The 23,493-nt window shown below is 37.4% G+C and overlaps 1 protein-coding gene across 1 annotated transcript; it reads left to right on the top strand.

The window, feature by feature from the left end:
- Window positions 1-499: 499 nt before the first annotated feature.
- LOC123564209 (NHP2-like protein 1) lies at window positions 500-15,699 on the top strand. Its single transcript, XM_045357587.2, has 5 exons — window positions 500-657; window positions 4,721-4,838; window positions 11,798-11,901; window positions 13,617-13,650; window positions 14,753-15,699. Exons 1-5 carry the CDS (start codon window positions 655-657, stop codon window positions 14,875-14,877), a joined length of 384 nt encoding a protein of 127 aa, XP_045213522.1. The 5' UTR covers window positions 500-654; the 3' UTR covers window positions 14,878-15,699.
- Window positions 15,700-23,493: the final 7,794 nt, after the last annotated feature.

The following is a 23,493-nucleotide window of genomic DNA, read 5'->3' as shown; positions in this document are numbered from 1 at the left end:
GGGAGAGCAGGTTGTATTTGGTGAAGTCAAGCTCAATTTTAGTATGAGTAATACTCCCAAGGCACAGCAGTGTGATTTTGATGTCAGTTTACAATAAGCAAATGTGACCAGAAAAATCTCTCTTAGAAGATACATGACCCCTACTTTTCTGTTCATTTTATATCAGTTTTATCATAACTCTTTAAAATGAGGTAAGGATTTGTTCTCTGAAATGGGTCTAGTTATGTTTGGTAGCTCTTTAAAAAAGGTCGGTTTTATATAGAATATATAGGGAAAACTATTTAGCTTATTGTGACCACAAAAAAACAAGTGTCTCTTTCTGTTTCTTGCTGATCTTTGGGTTTTTATTCATTTTTTTTTTTTTACTGAACGTGTAAAAAAAAATAATGCATTTTGAATTATGGAACCATCAATTTAGTTACGCTTAGTTACTACTCTTTTCTATGAAATAGAAAAAATTGCAATCTTTTTTTTCCAAAATTTACTTTCAATTTATTCAAAATTCACCCCGACCCTGCACTCAGACATAAACTTCCGGTTAAACTGGGCACGAGTTGGGCACGTTGTGCAACACTTTCAGCTAATTCTCCTCCGTGAAGCTGTTAAGCCGAGAGGATCAGGCAACATTATCGAAGACCTAGCACGAACATTAAGATGGTATGTAGCTTAGGGTAATAAATGGTAAAAAATATCATTCTGGCTAGTCAAAAGATGCAACACGCCATACCCACGTGTGTCTAATAATATTAGACAAATGCATAGGAGATGAATCCTTAGGCCTAACAAAAAAATTGTTTGTTTCCAGTGACATAGCCAAAAAAAAATAGTGTAGGTAGGTAGGCATTTTTTTTTTTTTAAACCTTACACCACCCTAGTTTCAAACAGGGAGATTATAAACCTTATAAACATGCATCCTATTGTTATGTTTGATTTACACCTGAATGTACAATGACTTTGATGATGTTTTTGCAATATAAAATGCCATTTGATTGTGTATTTAAATATTATGAAATAAATATATGCTTTATGTTTGTGTTTTGTTGTTTTTTCATTTCCAGAGTAGCCCATCTGATTAGCTCAATAGGTAGAGCAGTCGATCTACGGATCAAGTGGTCATAGGATCGTTGTGTCCTGTATCATTCATTCTCCGCCGCTAATTCATGTGGAGAAGTTGGCAGTTACTCGCGGAGAACATGGTTTATATTTGATTAAACATGAAACTTGAATGAAATCTTGCTGTGGATTCTCTCTTTAAATAATAATTTTAATATTGAATATTATTCAACAACCAACATTTATATTTCAAACTAAAACCAAGTAAAAGCACACTGGCCAGGAATATGATTTGCATCTTTGATCTGCATTGAGATTAATACCATCACCCCCTACCCCAGTCTAAAATTCTGGATTAGGTTAACTGGAAATGCTAGACAATGGAGTTTTGACTGGTATGCCCAAATTGTGAATTAATAAAGCTGCAAGTGGTTGTTCAACATCTTACTACTATAAATCCAGGCTTTTCCCTAGGAAATTTATTTTGAGGGACATCATGTCCCCCCAAATTTATTTTTCTGGAAAAAAGAGACTATTTTGGGGGACATGTTAGGATTTGCTTGAATACTTTGATACTCTTTTTGGGCTTTTAATAGTTTAAATTGATTGAAATTAACTTTTAATTAATTTGAAAAATTGTTTTTTTTTTGGGAAAACTCATGCCCCCCTTTGCTAAGAAAAGGGGGACATGGACCTCGAAAAGTGGTAAATTATCCACCTTTCTTGGGGCTAGGGAAAACCCTGTAAATCCCATCTAAAACCTGACTTTTCAAGACTCTGCAGGCCTCGACCTTAACTTTTTTCAGCAGGTCCACCAACTGCTGAAATCTAGGAGAGCTGCTCAGACTTTAGTGGACCTCCAATTCTATCACATAAATTGTGATGTTGTAGACGTCATAACTTCATATGACTCAAAGAAACAGGACTTATTTCTAAAATAATTAAAAATGGAAGACTGTAGCAATCTGTTATCCCGAAAAATAATTATTTTGAAAAGTGTCCCAAAATATGGACACAATAATCATCATCCACCCGACGTCGACCCGTGTTAAAAGTGAAAAAAAAAAACATTAATAATTATCGGTAATTATTCTGATGATAAACTAAGTAATTAGCCTTGTTTTCATCATTAATTAACACCCCCTCTAAGAGCTAAAAGAAGTGTGTCGGTTATTATGGCATCTGAAGTGGAGATCAAAGCGGTATAGTTGCCCGAGATTGTCATGGCATTACGTCACGTTTTCGCGCCATGTGACACATCACTGTCTGATCGTACTTTCTCGATTCCTTAAATTGTTGAGAAGAAATCAATAAAAAAGTTTTTTATGCCCCCAAAGGGAGGCATATAGTTTTTGAACCGTCTGTCGGTCTGTCAGTCTGTCCGCAATTTTCGTATCCGGTCCATATCTTTGTCATCGATGGATGGATTTTCAAATAACTTGGCATGAATGTGTACCACAGTAAGACGACATGTCGCGCGCAAGACCCAGGTCCGTAGCTCAAAGGTCAAGGTCACACTTAGACTTTAAAGGATAGTGCATTGATGGGCGTGTCCGGTCCATATCTTTGTCATCCATGGATGGATTTTCAAATAACATGGCATGAATGTGTACCACAGTAAGACGACGTGTCGCGCGCAAGACCCAGGTCCGTAGCTCAAAGGTCAAGGTCACACTTAGATGTCAAAGGATAGTGCATTGATGGGCGTGTCCGGTCCATATCTTTGTCATCCATTGATGGATTTTCAAATAACTTGGCATGAATGTGTACCACAGTAAGACGACGTGTCATGCGCAAGACCCAGGTCCGTAGCTGAAAGGTCAAGGTCACACTTAGACGTTAAAGGTCATTTTTCATGATAGTGCATTGATGGGCGTGTCCTGTCCATATCTTTGTCATTCATGCATGGATTTTAAAATAACTACGCATGAATGTGTGACACAGTAAGACGACGTGTCGCGCGCAAGACCCAGCTCCGTAGGTCAAAGGTCCTAAACTCTAACATCGGCCATAACTATTCATTCAAAGTGCCATCGGGGGCATGTGTCATCCTATGGAGACAGCTCTTGTCTTTATCTTTTTTTAAAAGCGAATGTGCAATATCCCGAATAAACTGACATGTAAATGTGTCGTGAACGATGATAGTGGATAGCCTACCTCTGTGACCTATTTGCCCTCAAGGAATTTACATTATTGTTTGAAAAAAATATCTAACAAAGTGTTGTGTCAAATAATACATGTACTATGAATAATTTAAAACTTATTAAAATCCGCAACAACATCATACTGCTTTATTTTAAAACCACATTTCTATTTACGTTCACGAGGTCACGTAACCTATTCTGCCGTGCTAACAGAAATCTGTTTGCCAAAAATCGTTTTACTCCATGTATTTAAATTGCTGCTGCTTTTTCATTATTTAAGATTTTTTAATTGTGTTTTTTGTACATTCTGGTCAAGAGTCTGAATTTTATTACCATAGTATGTACCGTTTATTTACTTTAAGAAAAAGTAAATAATCAAGATCGCGCTGTTTGAAATTTTACAAAACATTATATGAAAATCTGATCGTTTTTAAAGAATTTTGCCTACATTCCTGTCGATATCTTATAAAAATTGTTATAGAACTCAAACTGTATTAGTTCTCAAGCGGTGTTGAAAATTTGAAGCGATTACATTGAAAAATGAATGCACCGCGCGTTTATTGTGTCAAAAGTAACCGCGATGTAAATAAGATATTACGATAGGGTGCACGTGTTTGTGGAATGGAAAATTACCAGCATGACGTTTTGATATTTTTACGATTTGCGGGTAAATTCCAGTCAATCCAGGTAATTTTGCCTGATGTATTAATTTCTGGTAAAGTTACCATGTAAAAACCACTCACCCGATCGGTGGAGTAGTCCATTCGTGCAAAGAGCTATAAAAATAATAATACACTTATTTGCAAAAATATGCGGCCTGATTTTACCGCTAAAAAAGTTTAGGGTCGGTGGTAAAAAAATAGGGTAGGTCGGGCCACCGGAAACAAACAATTATTTTTGTTACGCCTTAGTAAACTTTAATATGGTCTGTTTCTTATCTGGTCCGTAACTCTACCATTGAAAATAATTTGACACAAATCATTACTTGTTATAACCAGCTTATTGATGTGCCAAGCCTGCAGGGGTGGCAAATTCAGTTGACCATATTGCCCAGGTTGTCCCAAAGCTTGTATGGGCAAGTGAAATTGACAAGAATTTACTATATATTATAATATAACTATCAAACGGACAAGTATATAGAATTGACAAAAACAGACGAGCAAGTCACAATCAGATTTCGCCACCCCTGCAGCCTGCTAACAACAAAATTTAATTATTGGTGTTCTCAACAAGGTCAGCTCCAGTTTGTTGATGCATAATGCGTAAACTGTTCTGTTTTGGAATTAATTTCTATAAAGAGTATATAAATATAACATTTTTATTTCGATTCCTGTAAATTAAATTTACTTATATATCTGTCTGTTTTTTCAACTAGCACCACAAGGATAGAAATGGTTTGAGAGATTTTTTTTCTTCTGTTATAGGCTCATGGCTGTTTACACGTGTCTCCCCCACATACAAAGTATTTCAAACCACACTAGGCTTGCTGAAATAAGAAATAACTTTTATTTATATTCTTACAGGCAGATGAAGTAAACCCAAAAGCATACCCACTGGCAGATGGTGACCTTTCCCAGAAAATCTTAGAACTGGTGCAACAAGCATCCAACTACAAGCAGCTCAAGAAAGGAGCTAATGAAGGTAGGGTATTTCTTTTATAAAATGTAAAAATAAATTGTTTGAAGGTGACGGTCTCAAAAAAGTTATTTAAACTCGAGATTAAAAGTTTAAACTACACACACTTGCTGTGATAAACTGACTTAAATTGCACAGGTTTTATAACTATTTTGCATTTCTAGGGAATCTGACATTATGCCTATAAACCTATAAATGCGTACGTCCATCCGTCCTGAAATCTTGTGTCCAACTCCTCCCACACTATTAGCCTGATTTGTTTCAAACTTTCACAGGTAAGCAGCTTGATATGCAGATGACCATAAAGGAAGGATTTTTTTCTGTGACAATTTTTACCACAATTATAATTATAATGGCCCATTAATAGTTTTTGCTATATGGAATATAGAGAAAAATTTGTGTGTCCAACTCCACCCACACTGTTAGCCTGATTTACTTCAAAATTCCACAGATGAACAAGCTCGATGTGCAGATGACCATAAAGGATTTTTTTCTGTGAATATTTTTACTGCCGTCACGGCCCTTTGATAGTTTAGCTATATAGAGGATGGCACAGTGTAGGGGTCATCCGTACGTGTCCTGTGGACGCAATTCTAGTTTTGAATTTGTTTCGTACTTGATCCAAAGTCATGTCATTTTATTCAACATGTAAAGTTGTGCATCTGAAATCTTGTTTGTGATTTCACTCAGCCAGTAATCCCTGACTTGGAAAGGTGTGCATAAAAGGCTTAAAAGTTTGTGTTGCACGACATGTATGCCTCAAAAAGTGTTGTCCAGCATGTGAAGTTGTGCACATAAGGTTTTATTGGCGATTTACTCTCACCCCCACCCACCTTTTAGTGACAGGAAAATGGGGCGCTAGTTTTGTCATATATCTTGGTGTTATATTTTTAGCTCACCTGTCACATAGTGACAGGGTGAGCTTTTGTGATCACCTTTCGTCCGTCATCCATCCGTCGTCTGTCCACAATTTCTTGTGAACAAGATAGAGACCACATTTTGCAAGCAATTTTGATCAAACTTGTACAAAACTTGTATTGGCATGATATCTCAATTCCTTTCGAAAACTGGCCAGATCCCATCATGGGTTCTGGAGTTATTGCCCCTTAAAGGGCCAGAATTTGCTATTTTTGTGCATCAACAATTTCTTGTCTGCACGATAGCAGCTTCATTTATGATTTGAATTTAACCAAACTTGCACACAACTTGTATCACCATAAGATCTTGGTTTCTTTCTTCAACTGGCCAGATCCCATTATGGGTTCCAGAGTTATGGCCCCTGAAGAGCCAAAATGAGCTATTGTGACCTTGTCTGCACAATAGCAGTTTTATTTCTGATTTGATTTTTACCAAACTTGCACACAATTTGTATCACCGTAAGATCTTAGTTCCTTTCTTGAACTGGCCAGATTCCAGTACGGGGTTCAGAGTTGTGGCCCCTGAAAGGGCCAGAATTAGCTATTTTGACCTTGTCTGCACAATAGCAGCTTCATTTATGATTTGAATTTAACCAAACTTGCACAAAACTTGTGTCACCATAAGATCTTGGTTCCTTTGTTGAACCAACCAGATCCCATAATGGGTTCCAGAGTTATGGCCCCTGAAAGGGCCTAAATTAGCTTTTTTGACCTTGTCTGCACAATAGCAGCTTCATTTATGATTTGATTTTAACCAAACTTGCACACAACTTGTATCACCACAAGATCTTGGTTTCTTTCTTCAACTGGCCAGATTCCATTATAGGTTCCAGAGTTATGGCCCCTGATAGGATCAGAATTAGCTATTTTGACCTTGTCTACACAATAGCAGCTTCATTTATGATTTGAATTTAATCAAACTTGCACAAAACTTATGTCACCATAAGGTCTTGGTTCCTTTCTTGAACCAGATTCTATTATGGGTTCCAGAGTTATGGCCCCTGAAAGGGCCACAATTAGCTATTTTGACCTTGTCTGCACAATAGCACCTTCATTTATGATTTGATTTTAACCAAACTTGCACACAACTTGTATCACCATAAGATCTTGATTCCTTTTTATTCGCCCAAAGGGTCATATTATGTTATCACTGCGGTGTCTGTATGTCTGTTGGTTAGCAATTTCCCTTTCGCTCTGTAACCCCTTGAAGGATTTCAAAGAAACCTGACACAAATGTTCACCTCATCAAAACAATATGCAGAGCGCATGTTTCGGAATGCTTACTTCAAGGTCAAGGTCACACTTAGGGGTCGAAGGTCATATGACTTTGTTTTGTGTGTATATTGCTCTGCATTTGCGTCGATTGCAGTGCTCTTGTTTTTAGCTCGACTATTCGAAGAATAGTCTAGCTATTCTACTCACCCTGGCGTCGGCGTCACACCTTGGTTAAGTTTTTGCATGCAAGTACATACAGATATCATTTAAAGGCATATAGCTTTGAAACTTATTCATTCTTTTTCTAGGTCAATTACCAACCTCACTGGGTCATGTTCCATAACTCTAACATGTATTTTTAGCAAATTATGCCCCCTTTTGGACTTAGAAAATTCTGGTTCAAGTTTTACATGCAAGTTACTATCTCCAAAACTAATGCAGATATTGAATTGAAACTTCACATGTGTCTTCGGGGTTATAAAACTAGTTGATAGCACCAAGTCCCATAACTCTGACCTTCATTTTGGCCAAATTATTCCCCCTTTTGGACTAAGAAAATTCTGGTTAACGTTTTGCGTGCAAGTACATACAGCTACATTTTCATTACTAAAAGGCATATAGATTTGAAACTTATTTTTTAGCTCACCTGAGCAATGCTCAGGTGAGTTTTTCTGATCGCTCGATGTCCGGCGTCCGGCGTCTGTCGTCCGTCGTCTGTCAACATTTAGCTTGTGTATGCGATAGAGGCTGTATTTTTCAATTAATCTTCATGAATAGTGGTCAGAATGATAACCTTGATGAAATCTAGGCCGAGTTCGAAAATGGGTCATCTCGGGTCAAAAACTAGGTCAAATCAAAGAAAAACCTTGTGTATGCGATAGAGACTGTATTTTTCATTTAATCTTCATGAATATTGGTCAGAATGATAACTTTGATGAAATCTAGGCCGAGTTCGAAAATGGGTCATCTCGGGTCAAAAACTAGGTCACTAGGTCAAATCAAAGAAAAACCTTGTGTATGCGATAGAGGTGGTATTTTTCAATTAATCTACATGAATACTGGTCAGAATGATAACCTTGATGAAATCTAGGCCGAGTTCGAAAATGGGTCATCTTGGGTCAAAAACTAGGTCACTAGGTCAAATCAAAGAAAAACCTTGTGTATGCGATAGAGGCTGTATTTTTCAATTCTTCTTCATGAATATTGGTCAGAATGATAACCTTGATGAAATCTAGGCCGAGTTCGAAAATGGGTCATCTCGGGTCAAAAACTAGGTCACTAGGTCAAATCAAAGAAAAACCTTGTGTATGCGATAGAGGCTGTATTTTTCAATTGATCTTCATGAATTTTGGTCAGAATGATTGCCTTAATGAAATTTAGGCCGAGTTTGAAAATGGGTCATCTCGGGTCAAAAACTAGGTCACTAGGTCAAATCAAAGAATAACCTTGTGTATGCGATAGAGGCAGTATTTTTCAATTGATCTTCATGAATTTTGGTCAGAATGATTACCTTGATGAAATCTAGGCCGAGTTCGAAAATGGGTCATCTGGGGTCAAAAACTAGGTCACTAGGTCATATCACATAAAAACCTTGTGTATGCGATAGAGGCTGTATTTTTCAATTGATCTTCATGAATTTTGGTCAGAATGATTACCTTGATGAAATTTAGACCAAGTTCGAAAATGGGTCATCTGGGGTCAAAAACTAGGTCACTAGGTCAAATCAAAGAAAAACCTTGTGTATGCAATAGAGGCTGTATTTTTCAACTGATCTTCATGAAATTTAGCCAGAATGATAACCTTGATAAAATCTAGGCTGATTTCGAAAATGGGTCATCTGGGGTCAAAAACTAGGTCACTAGGTCAAATCGAAGAAAAACATTGTGTATGCAATAGAGGATGTATTTTTCAATTGATCTTCATGAAATTTGGTCAGAGTGATTGCCTTGATGAAAACTAGGTCGGTTTTGAATATGGGTTATCTGAGGTCAAAAACTAGGTCACTAGGTCAAATTAAAGAAAAATCTTGTGTATGCAATAGAGACTGTTTTTTTCAGTTGATATTTATGAAATTTGGTCAGGTTGATTGCCTTAATGAAATCTAGGTCGAATTTGAGTATGGGTCATCTGAGGTCAAAAACTAGGTCACTTGGTCAAATCAAAGAAAAAACTTCTGTATGTGATAGAGGCTGTATTTTTCAGTTGATCTTCATGAATTTTGGTCAGAATGATTGCCTTGATAAAATCTAGGTCGAGTTTGAACATGGGTCATCTAGGGTCAAAAACTAGGTCATATCTAAGAAAATGCTTGTTTTATCGCAAGAGGCCAATTTTTTGGTCCAATCTTAATGAAAATTGGTCAGAATATTTGTTTCCATGAAATCACTAGGTCAAACATGTTTTACACTGTTATGGAGTGTTTCTTAGGTGAGCGACCTAGGGCCATCTTGGCCCTCTTGTTCTTTTTCTAGATCAATTATCTACCTCACTGGGTCAAGTCCAATAACTCTGACATGTATTTTGGCCAAATTATGCCCCCTTTTGGACTCAGAAAATCCTGGTTAAAGTTTTACATGCAAGTAACTATCTCCAAAACTACTACAGATATTAAATTGAAACTTCACATGTGTCTTCCGGGTTATAAAACTAGTTGATAGCACCAAGTCCCATAACTCTGACATGTATTTTTGGCAAATTATGCCCCCTTTTGGACTTAGAAAATCCTGGTTAAAGTTTTGCGTGCAAGTACATGCAGCTATTACCAAAAGGCATATAGCTTTGAAACTTATTTATTCTTTTTCTAGGTCAATTATCAACCTCACTGGGTCAAGTTCCATAACTCTTAACATGTATTTTGAGCAAATTATGCCCCCTTTTGGACTTAGAAAATTCTGGTTAAAGTTTTACATGCACGTTACTATCCCCAAAACTAATGCAGATATTGAATTGAAACTTAACATGTTTCTTCGGGGTTATAAAACTAGTTGATAGCATCAAGTCCCATAACTCTGATATGTATTTTGGTCAAATTATGTCCCCTTTCGAACTTAAAACTGTTTTGATATTTAACATTTTGGGTTATAATTTCCTGCTTCTCTGACAATATTTTGAATAGTCGAGCTTGGCTGTCTTACTGACAGCTCTTGTTATTTGGCAGATCCTTTTGTTCACTTACAATAATTTTTTTTAATTACTTCCCTTTTATGTTACTTTAAATAGCTTATTTAAGAAACTTTTTTATTATTGGCTGTAGGGAAAAACCGAGACCACTTTTCTGCGGTACAACATGGATGGTACCTCCAATTTTAGGTGTATTTTGACATACCTGTACCTTGTAAGAATTTTTTTTTTAATTTTGGTTAAATTCTTCCCTATGTTGTTCCTGTCCTTCGGGCTTCATCAGTCAAAATTTTGCTCCAAACCACCTCTGATGTAATACTTCAGGCATGAAACTACTGGCCTAATTTGAAAATAATTATGTCTCCCCCAGGAGACATATTGTTTTGGCCCTGTCCGTCCGTACGTCACACTTCATTTCCGAGCAATAACTGGAGAACCATTAGACCTAGAACCTTCAAACTTCATAGGGTTGTAGGGCTGCTGGAGTAGACGACCCCTACTGTTTTTGGGGTCACTCTGTCGAAGGTCAAGGTCACAGGGGCCTGAACATTGAAAACCATTTCCGATCAATAACTAGAGAACCACTTGACCCAGAATGTTGAAACTTCATAGGATGATTGGTCATGAAGAGTAGATGACCCCTATTGATTTTGGGGTCACTCCATCAAAGGTCAAGGTCACAGGAGCCTGAACATTGAAAACCATTTCCGATCAATAACTAGAGAACCACTTGACCCAGAATGTTGAAACTTCATAGGATGATTGGTCATGAAGAGTAGATGATCCCTATTGATTTTGGGGTCACTCTGTTAAAGGTCAAGGCCACAGGGGCCTGAACGTGGAAAACCATTTCCAATCAATAACTTGAGAACCTCTCGACCCAGAATGTTGAAACTTCATAGGATGATTGTTCATGCAGAGTAAATAACCCTTATTGTTTTTGGGGTCACTCCGTTAAAGGTCAAGGACTCAGGGGCCTGAACATTGATAACCAGTTCCGATCAATAACTTGAGAACCACTTGACCCAGAATGTTGAAACTTCATAGGATGATTGAACATGCATAGTAGATGACCCCTATTGATTTTGGGGTCAGTCTATTAAAGGTCAAGGTCACAGTGGCCTGTTCATGTAAAATCATTTTTTGGAAATGACTTGAGAACCACTTGACCTACAATGTTGAAACTTAATAGGATGATTGGACATGCAGAGTAGATGACCCCTATTTTTTTGAGGTCACTTGATCAAAGGTCAAGGTCACAGGAGCCTGAACAGTGACTTGAGAACCACTAGGCCACGAGTGTTGAAACTTAGCGGGATGACTGGACATGCCAAGTAGATGATCCCTATTGCAGCCAACCATCAGTGTCTCTTTGACTTTCGCTCCTGACCCCTATTGACTTCTTGCCTATAGGACTTTGCATTGGGGGAGACATGCGCTTTTTTACAAAAGCATTTTCTAGTTTTATTTGAAGTAACATTAAGAAAATTTCAACTATATTTTCTCATAATTCTTTTGATTGATCTTGATTATGATTTTTTGACCTTCTTGTCCTTAAGTGCAATGATAATAGGTGAGCGATATATGGCCATTTTGGCCCTCTTGTTTATCAGAATCTGTGTAAAAACAAGATAATTCAAAATGCTCATCTCTTCGTAACAAAAGTGGGTAGAATTATTATAAAACTATTTAACTGATTTATCTTTTATTTAGCTACAAAGACATTGAATCGTGGGATATCTGAGTTTATAGTAATGGCAGCAGATGCTGAACCTCTAGAGATACTGCTACACCTGCCTCTGCTCTGTGAAGATAAGGTACATACTCTTTATGTATTTGTATAGGATTTACTCTTGTATTCTGACATATGACTGTTATAGTGTATTATTTTATATATTACTATAAATAGTATTAACATTAAACAGAATTTTGCAGGACAGACTCATGTAACACATACTAATAAGTGGACGTGTATATAATAATTAGCTATTGGTATGTGCATAAGATTCTATTAATGGGTTGTTACATTTAATATTTTATTTATTAAAGACATATCAGACAGTTTTTATCGAGCCTGTAAGGGAGCGAAGACAAAGTTGTCCAAATGGCTGTTCGGTGTATGTACGCGCGTGCGTCAGTGCGTCCGTCTGGATTTCTTTGTCTGGACCACAAGTTTGTCATTGATTGTGGGATTTTAAAATAACTTGGCACAATTGTTCACCACCATGAGACGGCATGTCGCGCACAAACCCGTGTCAATATCTTAAAGGTCAAGGTCACACTTGGAGTTTAAAGGTCAAATACGGCTATAATTGACCTTGTTCGGACAATAACTTCGTCATTGAATGTGGGATTATAAAATAACCTGGCACAATTGTTTACCACCATGAGATAGTGTGTCGAGTGCAACACCAGCGTCAATATCTTAAAGGTCAAGGTCACACTTGGAGTTTAAAGGTCAAATATGGCTATAATTGACCTTGTCCGGACAATAACTTTGTCATTGATTGTGGGATTTTAAAATAACTTGGCACAATTGTTCACCACCAGGAGACGTGTCGCGCGCAATACCCTTGTCACTATCTTAAAAGTTAAGGTCACACTTGGAGTTTAAAGGTCAAATATGGCTATAATTGACCTTGTCCAGACAATAACTTCGTCATTGAATGTGGGATTATAAAATAACCTGGCACAATTGTTTTATTTGGCACAAATGTTTGTCTCAGTGAGACAGAGTTTCGTGTGCAACTCCCAGTCCTTTTGACAGCTGGCGGGCTCGACATGTTGCCCTTGGGCATCTAGTCTGTATGTATTATGTATATTATAGGCAGAAATTTTCCTACAGACAGAATTTCTTTAAACTTTGTGTACTGACTGAGAGTCAAGTTTAAAAGGGAAGTATGTGTTAAAAATGATAGGTACGCTTCTTTGAAGGAACAGAAACTCTTGACTTTACAAAGAAAATAATATATTTAATTTTACTGACAATAAGAGGAATTTACAGAAATCAAGAAAATTCCTGTTATTACCAAGAAGCCCGCCTGGTTAGCTCAGTAGTTAGAGCGTTGGTCTATGGATCTCGGGATCGTGAGTTCAGTCCTCGGGCGGGGCATATGTTCTCCGTGACTGTTTGATAAACGACATTGTGTCTGAAATCATTAGTCCTCCACCTCTGATCCATTTGGGGAAGTTGGCAGTTACTTGCGGAGAACAGGTTTGTACTGGTACAGAATCCAGGAACACTGGTTAGGTTAACTGCCCGCCGTTACATGACTGAAATACTGTTGAAAAATGGCGTTAAACCCAAAATAAACAAACAAAAAAGAAATCAAGAAACTCAAATGACCTATAAATGTGTTGGTGTGACGTTAAACCAACAAAACAAACAAACTTATATGTGAAAATAGTCTAGTATTTAGTAATTTGTCATGTCGAAGATTTATAAAAAGATAAGATCATTTTAAGAAGCTTTTATGCCATGATTCTTTGTCATTATAAACATGTATGTACTTACATTCTTCTTACATTTCAGAATATCCCATATGTGTTTGTTAAGTCAAAACAAGGTATGCTGAATCCAGTTTTAACACAACCAGATCTTATATCTTACACTTTTTACTTGCTTCTATTTTACACTAAGAAAAGTTCTGTACTGCAGGGTTTGCACAGTCCTTAAATCTTACTTCATTCTTAAAAAGTCCTTATAAAAATGCATAAATGTCCTGGAGGGAAGTACCTGATTTCATTACTGACTCTTCAAAAGTGCTGAAAAAGACTGAAGTTTTAGGAAGTTTTCTACTTGATTTTGCATCAGGAAATGAGCCGCACCATGAGAAAACCGACATAGTGCATTTACAACCAGCATGGATCCAAACCAGCCTGTGCATCCGGGAGTCTGGTTAGGCACTCAGGGTCCATACTGTTCACTTTCAGACCCTATTGCAATTAGAGAAATCGTTAGCAAACAGTATTGATCCTGACCAGACATCGCGGATGCGCAGGCTGGTCTGGATTAATGCTGTTTACAAATGCACTATGTTGGTTATCTCATGGTGCAACTCAATGATGAAAAAACGAGTGGATGTTTTGTATCTGGTGACTTTTAATGTATTAGTGGCAAAATATGCTATTTGTACAGGGTCAAACCTATAGGAGAGAGAATGTATTGTTACTGGCTGCTAGCTTGCAGGAAGATGGCAACCAGCATATGCGTTTTCCAATAAGCTGTCAACAGTCAAAAATCCCTATTGTTTTACAAAATCAAAGGGGAAAACTCTTTTGCTGGGTCAAGGGGGATAATGCAATATTAGCAAAGGTCATGTGCTAATTTTATAATTACGTGAGATTTGGTGAACCAAGCTATAATACTTCATGAATTATAAGTGTTTAAAAAACGTACTGAAGGACATTCACACTGACGAATAGCCAGACGGACAATACCAAATCTATATCCCTCTACCTATGACAGAAATGATAAACCCCTTGAAAAGACCTGAAATATTTTCATAAGTCAGATGAATTGTGTAGTATGGTCAACTTAACTTTTAAATAATCATTATACCAGTATTTGTACTTTTTAAAAGTTGGTATACTAACAGAATTTTGAAATTGTGTTTTATACAGCAATAATTATAATAACCCTTTTATCCAGTGCATTGTAAATTTCAGCACTAGGCCGAGCATGTGGTGTGAGCCGACCAGTGATTGCTTGTTCTGTTACCACACATGAAGGATCCCAGTTGAAGAATCAAATCAATGGGATCAAACTAAACATTGAAAAACTGCTCATCTAACTGAATCTGGAACTCTGAAACAGCAAGAATAAACATTTGATGATCTGAAAGAAACTGCTAAAGGAAGTTCAGTGCTGAACAAAAGACACTATAAAAAAATAGGTATGATGAGAGCAAACTCTCTACCTGAAAAATACAATGCCATTTCTCTTCCTTTTGCACTTACCACGATATAGCAAAACTAAATTACAGCAATTCATTCTACCAAGGACAACACACTAAGCATTCCAGCTATGTTACATTGATCAGCATAAATTTGTTCATTTTAAGTAAAAACATGTTTTGCACAGGCCTGCAATAAAGTGAAGGTTTTTCTTTTTCTTTTCTTTTTTTTTTCTCATTAAAATTTTCTAAAGCTGCTATCAGATTACTAAATAAGAAATGTTTGCACTGTGTGAGCTCTTACAATAGTTTCAGCTATTTCAAAGTTGCAACATTTTTCAGAGTTTTATTTTTAACTTTGTTTTGAATGAAACTTTGTACCGGGTAATTGTTGTTGTTTTTTTTTTTTATAAACTTGGTTATATTAATTCATGTGTAGGTCAGCTTAATATAGATATGTAGTTATTTCTCTGCCATTAATTCATCGTTTTCATTGATTCACCTTTCACAAACCGCTTGTAATGGCCATTAAATTTAAATTCATTGTCATGAATTTTGCTTGTGTAGTATTTTCAATCACAACCATTATGCTTAAGTGTTCATTAAAGAACTTTGCATAGATATCTGTAGTTGACATTTTTTGCAAAATTGTACAGATGTTGCGAAGTTGTTGAAAAAAACTTTCTGTTGCTGAAATAATGGAATAAATTTATTACATTTTGATGAGTTTGAAGATTTTTGTTTGGATTCTGTAAGTGTGCATGCTTGTTAATCCCCAGCAGTTACAGGAATGGTCTCCGTCTGTAACAATTGTGTCCGCTTCATATAACTGAAACCCCTTGAAGGAATTTTATGAAACTTGGGTCAAATGATCACCTCATCAAGATGATGTGCAGAACTAGCAAGTCAGCCATGTCGGGTCAAGGTCACAACTCGAGGTCAAAGGTTTGAGCCTTCCATTTTGTGCCTGCAGTGTATCTCCTAAACCCTTGAAGTGTTCATGAAACTTTGGTCAATGAGTCAATCACAAAAAACTTGTGTATGAACTCATGAGTCAGCCATGTTGGTTCAAGGTCAAGGTCACAACTTGAGGTCAATGCTTCCACCTAATCTTATCAAAAGACGTGTGTCTGTGTAATCAAATCATTGAGGCAAGTACACCTAAACACAATTTGATGAACAGTTCCATAATTCATATGTTAAGTGTTGATAATTGCCCTCGTCAGACTGATCAAAATGCCAAACAACAAACAAACAAAAGTGAGTGGTGTTGGTCACACAGACTAATCCAATACCAAAGATTTTTTAGCTCACCTGAGCCAAAGGCTCGTGGTGAGCTTTTATGACCACTTTATGTCAGTAGTGCGTCGTCCATCGTGTGTCCGTCAACAATTTCTAAAAAAAATCTTCTTCAAAACCACTGGACAGAATTACTTCTAACTTCACAGGAATGATCCTTGGGTGGCCCCCTTTCAAAATTGTTCAAAAAATTGAATTCCAAGTCATCATCTAGTGGTCCTCTACCAAGATTGTTCAAATTATCCCCTGTGGTCAATATGGGCCCCACCCTTGGGTCACATGGTTTACATGACTTTTATAGGGAAATGAAAATCTCTTGTCAAACACAGGTCCTAGGGCTTTGATATTTAGTTTGTAGCATCATCTAGGGTTCTCTACCAAGTTGTTCAAATCATGTCAAAAACTACAGGGCTTTGATACTTGGTATGCGACATCATCTAGTGGTCCTCTAGCAAGATTGTTCAAATTATGCCCCTGGGGGTGAAAAGAGGTCTCGTCCAGGGGTCCCAAGTTACATAGACTTGTATAGGAAAAAACTTTAAAAATCTGTCTTTTTAACCATTAAGACCTTGCCTTTGATATTTGGTATGTAGCATTGCTTATGATCCTTACCAAGATTGTCCATAATTAGGGGGTCACTTGACTTTGACCTGACCTGCTTTTTTTTTTAAAGGTAGAGCCTTGAGATTTGGATGACAAGTACAGTTTTGCACACCGATCCTAAAACTGACTTTCAGTGACCATGAATGTGACCTACTGACCTATTTTCTTAATATTTTAGCATCAGTTTGACATTTGAAACATGTAGCTCATATTACTCTGGTGAGTGGACCAGGGTCATCATGACCTCTTGTATACGCCTAAAACATTATACCATGTTTATAAGTAGCAATACAAAATATTATCTAAAGAGAGAAAACATGAAAAATACATTTTCTGAAGAGTAAAATTGTTTAGTTAATGGTCCCCAAAATACATTAATCAATTGATCCATATTGGTGTTTGTTTATGTAGCTGTACATGCATCCCGAAATCTTGTGTGTCCAACTCTTTCCACACGCCTGATTTGCTTAAACCTCTCTCAGATGAACTAGCTTGATGTGTAGATGACCATAAAGGAAGGAACTTTTGCTGCGACTATTTTTAGCTCCCCTGAGCCAAAGGCTCATGGTGAGCTTTTGTGACTGCTCAATGTCCGTCATTGTCTGTCAACATTTATAAAAAAAATTCTTGAAAACCACTGGGCAGAAATACACCAAACTTCACAGGAATGATCCTTTGGTGGTCCCCTTTCAAAATTATTCAAACCGAGATGAAAAACTTTAAAAATCTTCTTGTCTAAAACCACAAGGCATAGAGCCTTGAAATTTGGCATGTGACATCATCCTATGGTCCTTTATCAAGATTGTGAAAAGAGGCCCTGTCCCGGGGGTCACAAGTTATACATAGACTTGTACAGGAAAAAACTTTCAAAATCTTTTTGTCTAAAACCACAAGACCTAGGCTTTGATATTATGTATGTAGCATTGCCTTGTGGTCCTCTACCAAAAGTGTTCAAATTATGCTCCTGGGGTGAAAAGAGGCCCTGCCCTGGGGGTCTCAAGTTTTACGTAGACTGATATACGAAAAAAAAATTTTTCAATCTTCTGGCCTGAAACTGCAAAGCCTAGGCTTTTGATATTTGGTATGTTGTCTTTCCTAGTGTTTCACTACCATAATTGTTCAAATTATGTCCCTGGGTTGAAAAAAGGCCCTGCCTTGGGGGTACCAAGTTTATCGTAGACTTATATAGGGAAAAAAAATTAAAGATCTTTTTGTATGATATTTGGTATGTAGCATTGCCTGGCGGATCTCCAACAAGTTTGTTCAAATTATGCCCCAGGGGTGAAAAGAGGCCCCGACCTGGGGGTCACTTGTTATAATTATGAGTTATACAGGAAAAAATACTTCAAAAATTATCAGATCATATTTCCTAGAATTTTAATTATAATTACCTGATGACCCCAAGCAATTAGGGATCACTTGACTGTGACCTTGACCTACTGGCTTACTTTCTTGTTTTTAGCTCACCTGTCACAAAGTGACAAGGTGAGCTTTTGTGATCGCGTGGCGTCCGTCATCCGTCCGTGCGTGCGTAAACTTTTGCTTGTGACCACTCTAGAGGTCACATTTTTCATGGGATCTTTATGAAAGTTGGTCAGAATGTTCATCTTGATGATATCTAGGTCAAGTTCGAAACTGAGTTATGTGCGGTCAAAAACTAGGTCAGTAGGTCTAAAAATAGAAAAACCTTGTGACCTCTCTAGAGGCCATATTTTTCATGAGATCTTCATGAAAATTGGTCAGAATGTTCACCTTGATGATATCTAGGTCAAGTTCGAAACTGGGTCACGTGGGGTCAAAAACTAGGTCAGTAGGTCTAAAAATAGAAAAACTTTGTGACCTCTCTAGAGGCCATATTTCTCAATTGATCTTCGTGAAAATTGGTGAGTGTTCAGCTTGATGATATCTAGGTAAAGTTTGAAACTGGGTCACGTGGGGTCAAAAACTAGGTCAGTAGGTCTGAAAATAGAAAAACTTTGTGACCTCTCTAGAGGCCATATTTTTCAAGAGATCTTCATGAAAGTTGATCAGAATGTTCATCTTGATGATATCTAGGTCAAGTTCGAAACTGGGTCACTTGCGGTCAATAACTAGGTAAGTAGATCTAAAAATAGAAAAACCTTGTGACCTCTCTAGAGGCCATATTTTTCAAGAGATCTTCATGAAAATTGATCAGAATGTTCATCTTGATGATATCTAGGTCAAGTTCGAAACTGGGTCACGTGGGTTCAAAAACTAGGTCAGTAGATCTAAAAATAGAAAAATCTTGTGACCTCTTTAGAGGCCATATTTCTCAATGGATCTTCATGAAAATTGGTGAGAGTGTTCAGCTTGATGACATCTAAGTCAAGTTAGAAACTGGGTCATGTGCGGTCAAAAACTAGGTCAGTCGGTTGAAAAATAGAAAAACCTTGTGACCTCTAGAGGCCATATTTTTCATGAGATCTTCATGAAAATTGGTGAGAATGTTTACCTTGATGATATCTAGGTCAGGTTCAAAAGTGGATCATTTGCATTCAAAAACTAGGTCATTAGGTCAAATAATAGAAAAACCTTGTGACCTCTCTAGAGATCATATTTTTCAATGGACCTTCATGAAAATTGGTCAGAATTTTTTATCTTGATGATATCTAGGTCACATGTGCTCAAAAACTAGGTCACCTTGTCAAATAATAGAAATAACGACGTCATACTCAGTTCAACACTGGGTCATGTGGGGATAGGTGAGCGATTCAGGACCATCATGGTCCTCTTGTTTAAGATACAGCCTTGAAATTTGGATGACATGTACAGTTTTGCACACCTATCTTAAAACTTACTTCCAGTTACCATGAATGTGACCTACTGACCTAGCTTCTTAATATTTTAGCATCAGTTTGCCATTTGAAACATGTGACTCAAATTACTCAGGTGAGCTATCCAGGGTCATCATGACCCTCTTGTTACCACAGCTATGGCCCTTTGATAGTTTAGCTATATACAATATAGAGAACAATTCCTCAAACACTATTGAAAGGATATGCTTGAAAGTTTCACAGATTAAGGATCTTCATGTGAAGATGACCATAAATAATGGACTTTTTTTCTATGGCTATTTTCTCTAGAATTATGGCTTTTTCTTAATTTCACAAAATAGGCCCTAGTGAAGAAATTTGGTGTGTTCAACTCTTCATACACTTTTTAGCTCATTTGTCACATAGTGACAAGGTGAGCTTTTGTGATTACCCTTCTTCCATTGTCTGTCCACAATTTCTTTTTAACACAATAGACGCCACATATTGCAATCAATTTTAATTTAACTTGCTCACAACTTGTATTTGTATAATATCTCGGTTTCTTTCAAAAACTGGCCAGATCCCATCATGGTTTCCAGAGTTATGCCCCTTAAAGGGCCACAATTTACTGTTTTGGCTTTTGCAGCCATATGGAGACTATTATGTCCCCCCCCCCCCCCTCCCCCACGCAACTATTGTTTTTGTCCTGTCTGTCAGCCTGTCCGTCACACTTCATTTCCTTTAAATAACTGGAGAACAAATTAACTTAGCACCTTCAAACTTCATAGGGTGGCAGGGCTTATGGAGTAGACCACCCCTATTGTTTTTGGGATCACTCCATCAAAGGTCAAGGTCATGGGCTGAACATTGAAAACCTTTTCGATCATTAACTTGAGAACCACTTGACTCGGAATGTTGAAACTTCATAGGATGATTGGACGTGCAGAGTGGATGACACTTATTAGCTCACCTGTCACAAAGTGACAAGGTGAGCTTTTGTGATCGTGCGGTGTCCGTCGTCCGTCCGTGCGTCTGTAAACTTTTGCTTGTGACCACTCTAGAGGTCACATTTTTCTTGGGATCTTTATGAAAGTTGGTCAGAATGTTCATCTTGATGATATCTAGGTCAAGTTCGAAACTGGGTCACCTGCCATCAAAAACTAGGTCAGTAGGTCTAAAAATAGAAAAACCTTGTGACCTTTCTAGAGGCCATATATTTCACAAGGTCTTCATGAAAATAGGTCAGAACGTTCATGTTAATGATATCTAGGTCAAGTTCGAAACTGGGTCACATGCCTTCAAAAACTAGGTCAGTAGGTCAAATAATAGAAAAACCTTGTGACCTCTCTAAAGGCCATATTTTTCATGGGATCTGTATGAAAATTGGTCTGAAAGTTCATCTTGATGATATCTAGGTCAAGTTCGAAACTGGGTCATGTGCGGTCAAAAACTAGGTCAGTAGGTCTAAAAATAGAAAAACCTTGTGACCTCTCTAGAGGCCATATATTTCATGAGATCTTCATGAAAATTGGTCAGAATGTTCATCTTGATGATATCTAGGTCAAGTTCAAAAGTGGGTCACGTGCCCTCAAAATCTAGGTGAGTAGGTCAAATAATAGAAAAACCTTGTGACCTCTCTAAAGGCCATATTTTTCATGGGATCTGTATGAAAGTTAGTCTGAATGTTCATCTTTATGATATCTAGGTCAAGTTCGAAAGTGGGTCAAGTGCCCTAAAAAACTAGTTCAGTAGGTCAAATAATAGAAAAACCTTGTAACCTCTCTAAAGGCCATATTTTTCATGGGATCTGTATGAAAAATGGTCTGAATGTTCATCTTGATGATATCTAGGTCAAGTTTGAAACTGGGTCACGTGCCATCAATAACTAGGTCAGTAGGTCTAAAAATAGAAAAACCTTGTGACCTCTCTAGAGGCCATATATTACACAAGATCTTCATGAAAATTGGTCAGAACGTTTATCTTGATGATATCTAGGTCAAGTTCGAAAGTGGGTCACGTGCCATCAAAAACTAGGTCAGTAGGTCAAATAATAGAAAAACCTTGTGACCTCTCTATAGGCCATATTTTTCATGGGATCTGTATGAAATTTAGTCTGAATGTTCATCTTGATGATTTCTAGGTCAAGTACGAAAGTGGGTCACGTGCCCTCAAAAACTAGGTCTGTAGGTCAAATAATAGAAAAACCTTGTGACCTCTCTGAAGGCCATATTTTTCATGGGATCTGTATGAAAATTGGTCTGAATGTTCATCTTGATGATATCTAGGTCAAGTTCGAAACAGGGTCATGTGCGGTCAAAAACTAGGTCAGTAGGTCTAAAAATAGAAAAACCTTGTGACCTCTCTAGAGGCCATATTTTTCATGAGATCTTCATGAAAATTGGTCAGAATGTTCACCTTGATGATATCTAGGTCAAGTTTGAAACTGGGTCACGTGCTTTAAGAAAACTAGGTCAGTAGGTCAAATAATAAAAAAACCTTGTGACCTCTCTAGAGGCCATACTTTTCATGGGATCTGTATGAAAGTTGGTCTAAATGTTCATCTTGATGATATCTAGGTCAAGTTTGAAACTGGGTCAAAAACTAGGTCAGTAGGTCTAAAATTATTAAAATCTTTTGATCTCTCTAGAGGCCATATTTTTCAATGGATCTATATGAAAATTAATCTAAATGTTCACCTTGATGATATCTAGGTCAGTTTTGAAACTGGGTCACGTGCGGTCAAAAACTAGGCCAGTAGGTATACGAATAGAAAAACCTTCTGACCTCTCTAGAGGCCATATTTTTCATGAGATCTTCATGAAAATTAGTTAGAATGTTCACCTTGATGATATCTAGGTAAAGTTCAAAACAGGGTCACGTACCTTTGAAAACTAGGCCAATAGTTCAAATAATAGAAAAACCTTGTGACCTCTCTAGAGACCATATATTTCAATGGATCTTCATGAAAATTGGTCAGAACTTTTATCTTGAAAATATCTAGGTCAAGTTCAAAACTGGGTCACATGAGCTCAAAAACTAGGTCACTATGTCAAATAATAGAAAAAACGACGTCATACTCAAAACTGGGTCATGTGGGAAGAGGTGAGCGATTCAGGACCGACATGGTCCTCTTGTTGATTTTGGGGTTACTCTGATAAGGTCACAGGGGCCTGAAAATGGAAAACCATTTCCGATCAATAACTTGAGAACCTGTTGACCCAGAATTTTGAAACTTCATAGGATGATTGTACATGCAGAGTAGATGACCTCTAATGATTTTGGGGCCACTCTATTAAAGGTCAAGGTCACAGGGGCCAGAACATGGAAATCCATTTCCGATCAATAACTTGAGAACCATTTGACCCAGAACCTTCAAACTTCATAGGGTGATAGGACTTAAGAGTAGATGACCCCTATTGTTTTTGGGGTCACTTCATTAAAGGTCAATGTCACAGGGGCCATCTGTCTGTCACATTTCATTTTCAGTCGATAACTGGAGAACCATTTAACCTAGAACCTTCAAACTTCATAGAGTGATGGGGCTTACAGAGTAGATGACCATGTTATTTTAGGGTTACTAGATCAAAGGTCAAGGTCACAGGGGCCTGAACATGGAAAACCGTTCCTTATCAATAACTTGAAAACCACTTGACCCAGAATGTTCAAATTTCATAGGATGATTAAACATATAGAGCAGATGACCAATATTGATTTTTGGTTCACTTGATCAAAGGTCACAGGGACCAGAACATGGAAAACAGTTTCCGATCAATAAATTGAGAACCATTTGACCCAGAACCTTCAAACTTCATAGAATGATAGGACTTACAGAGTAGAT

The sequence above is a fragment of the Mercenaria mercenaria genome, chromosome 2 (assembly GCF_021730395.1).
Source record: "Mercenaria mercenaria strain notata chromosome 2, MADL_Memer_1, whole genome shotgun sequence".
Classification (NCBI taxonomy): Eukaryota; Metazoa; Mollusca; class Bivalvia; order Venerida; family Veneridae; genus Mercenaria; species Mercenaria mercenaria.
The sequence above is the reverse complement of the archived record's forward strand: the minus strand, read 5'-3'. Positions and strand labels throughout refer to the sequence as shown.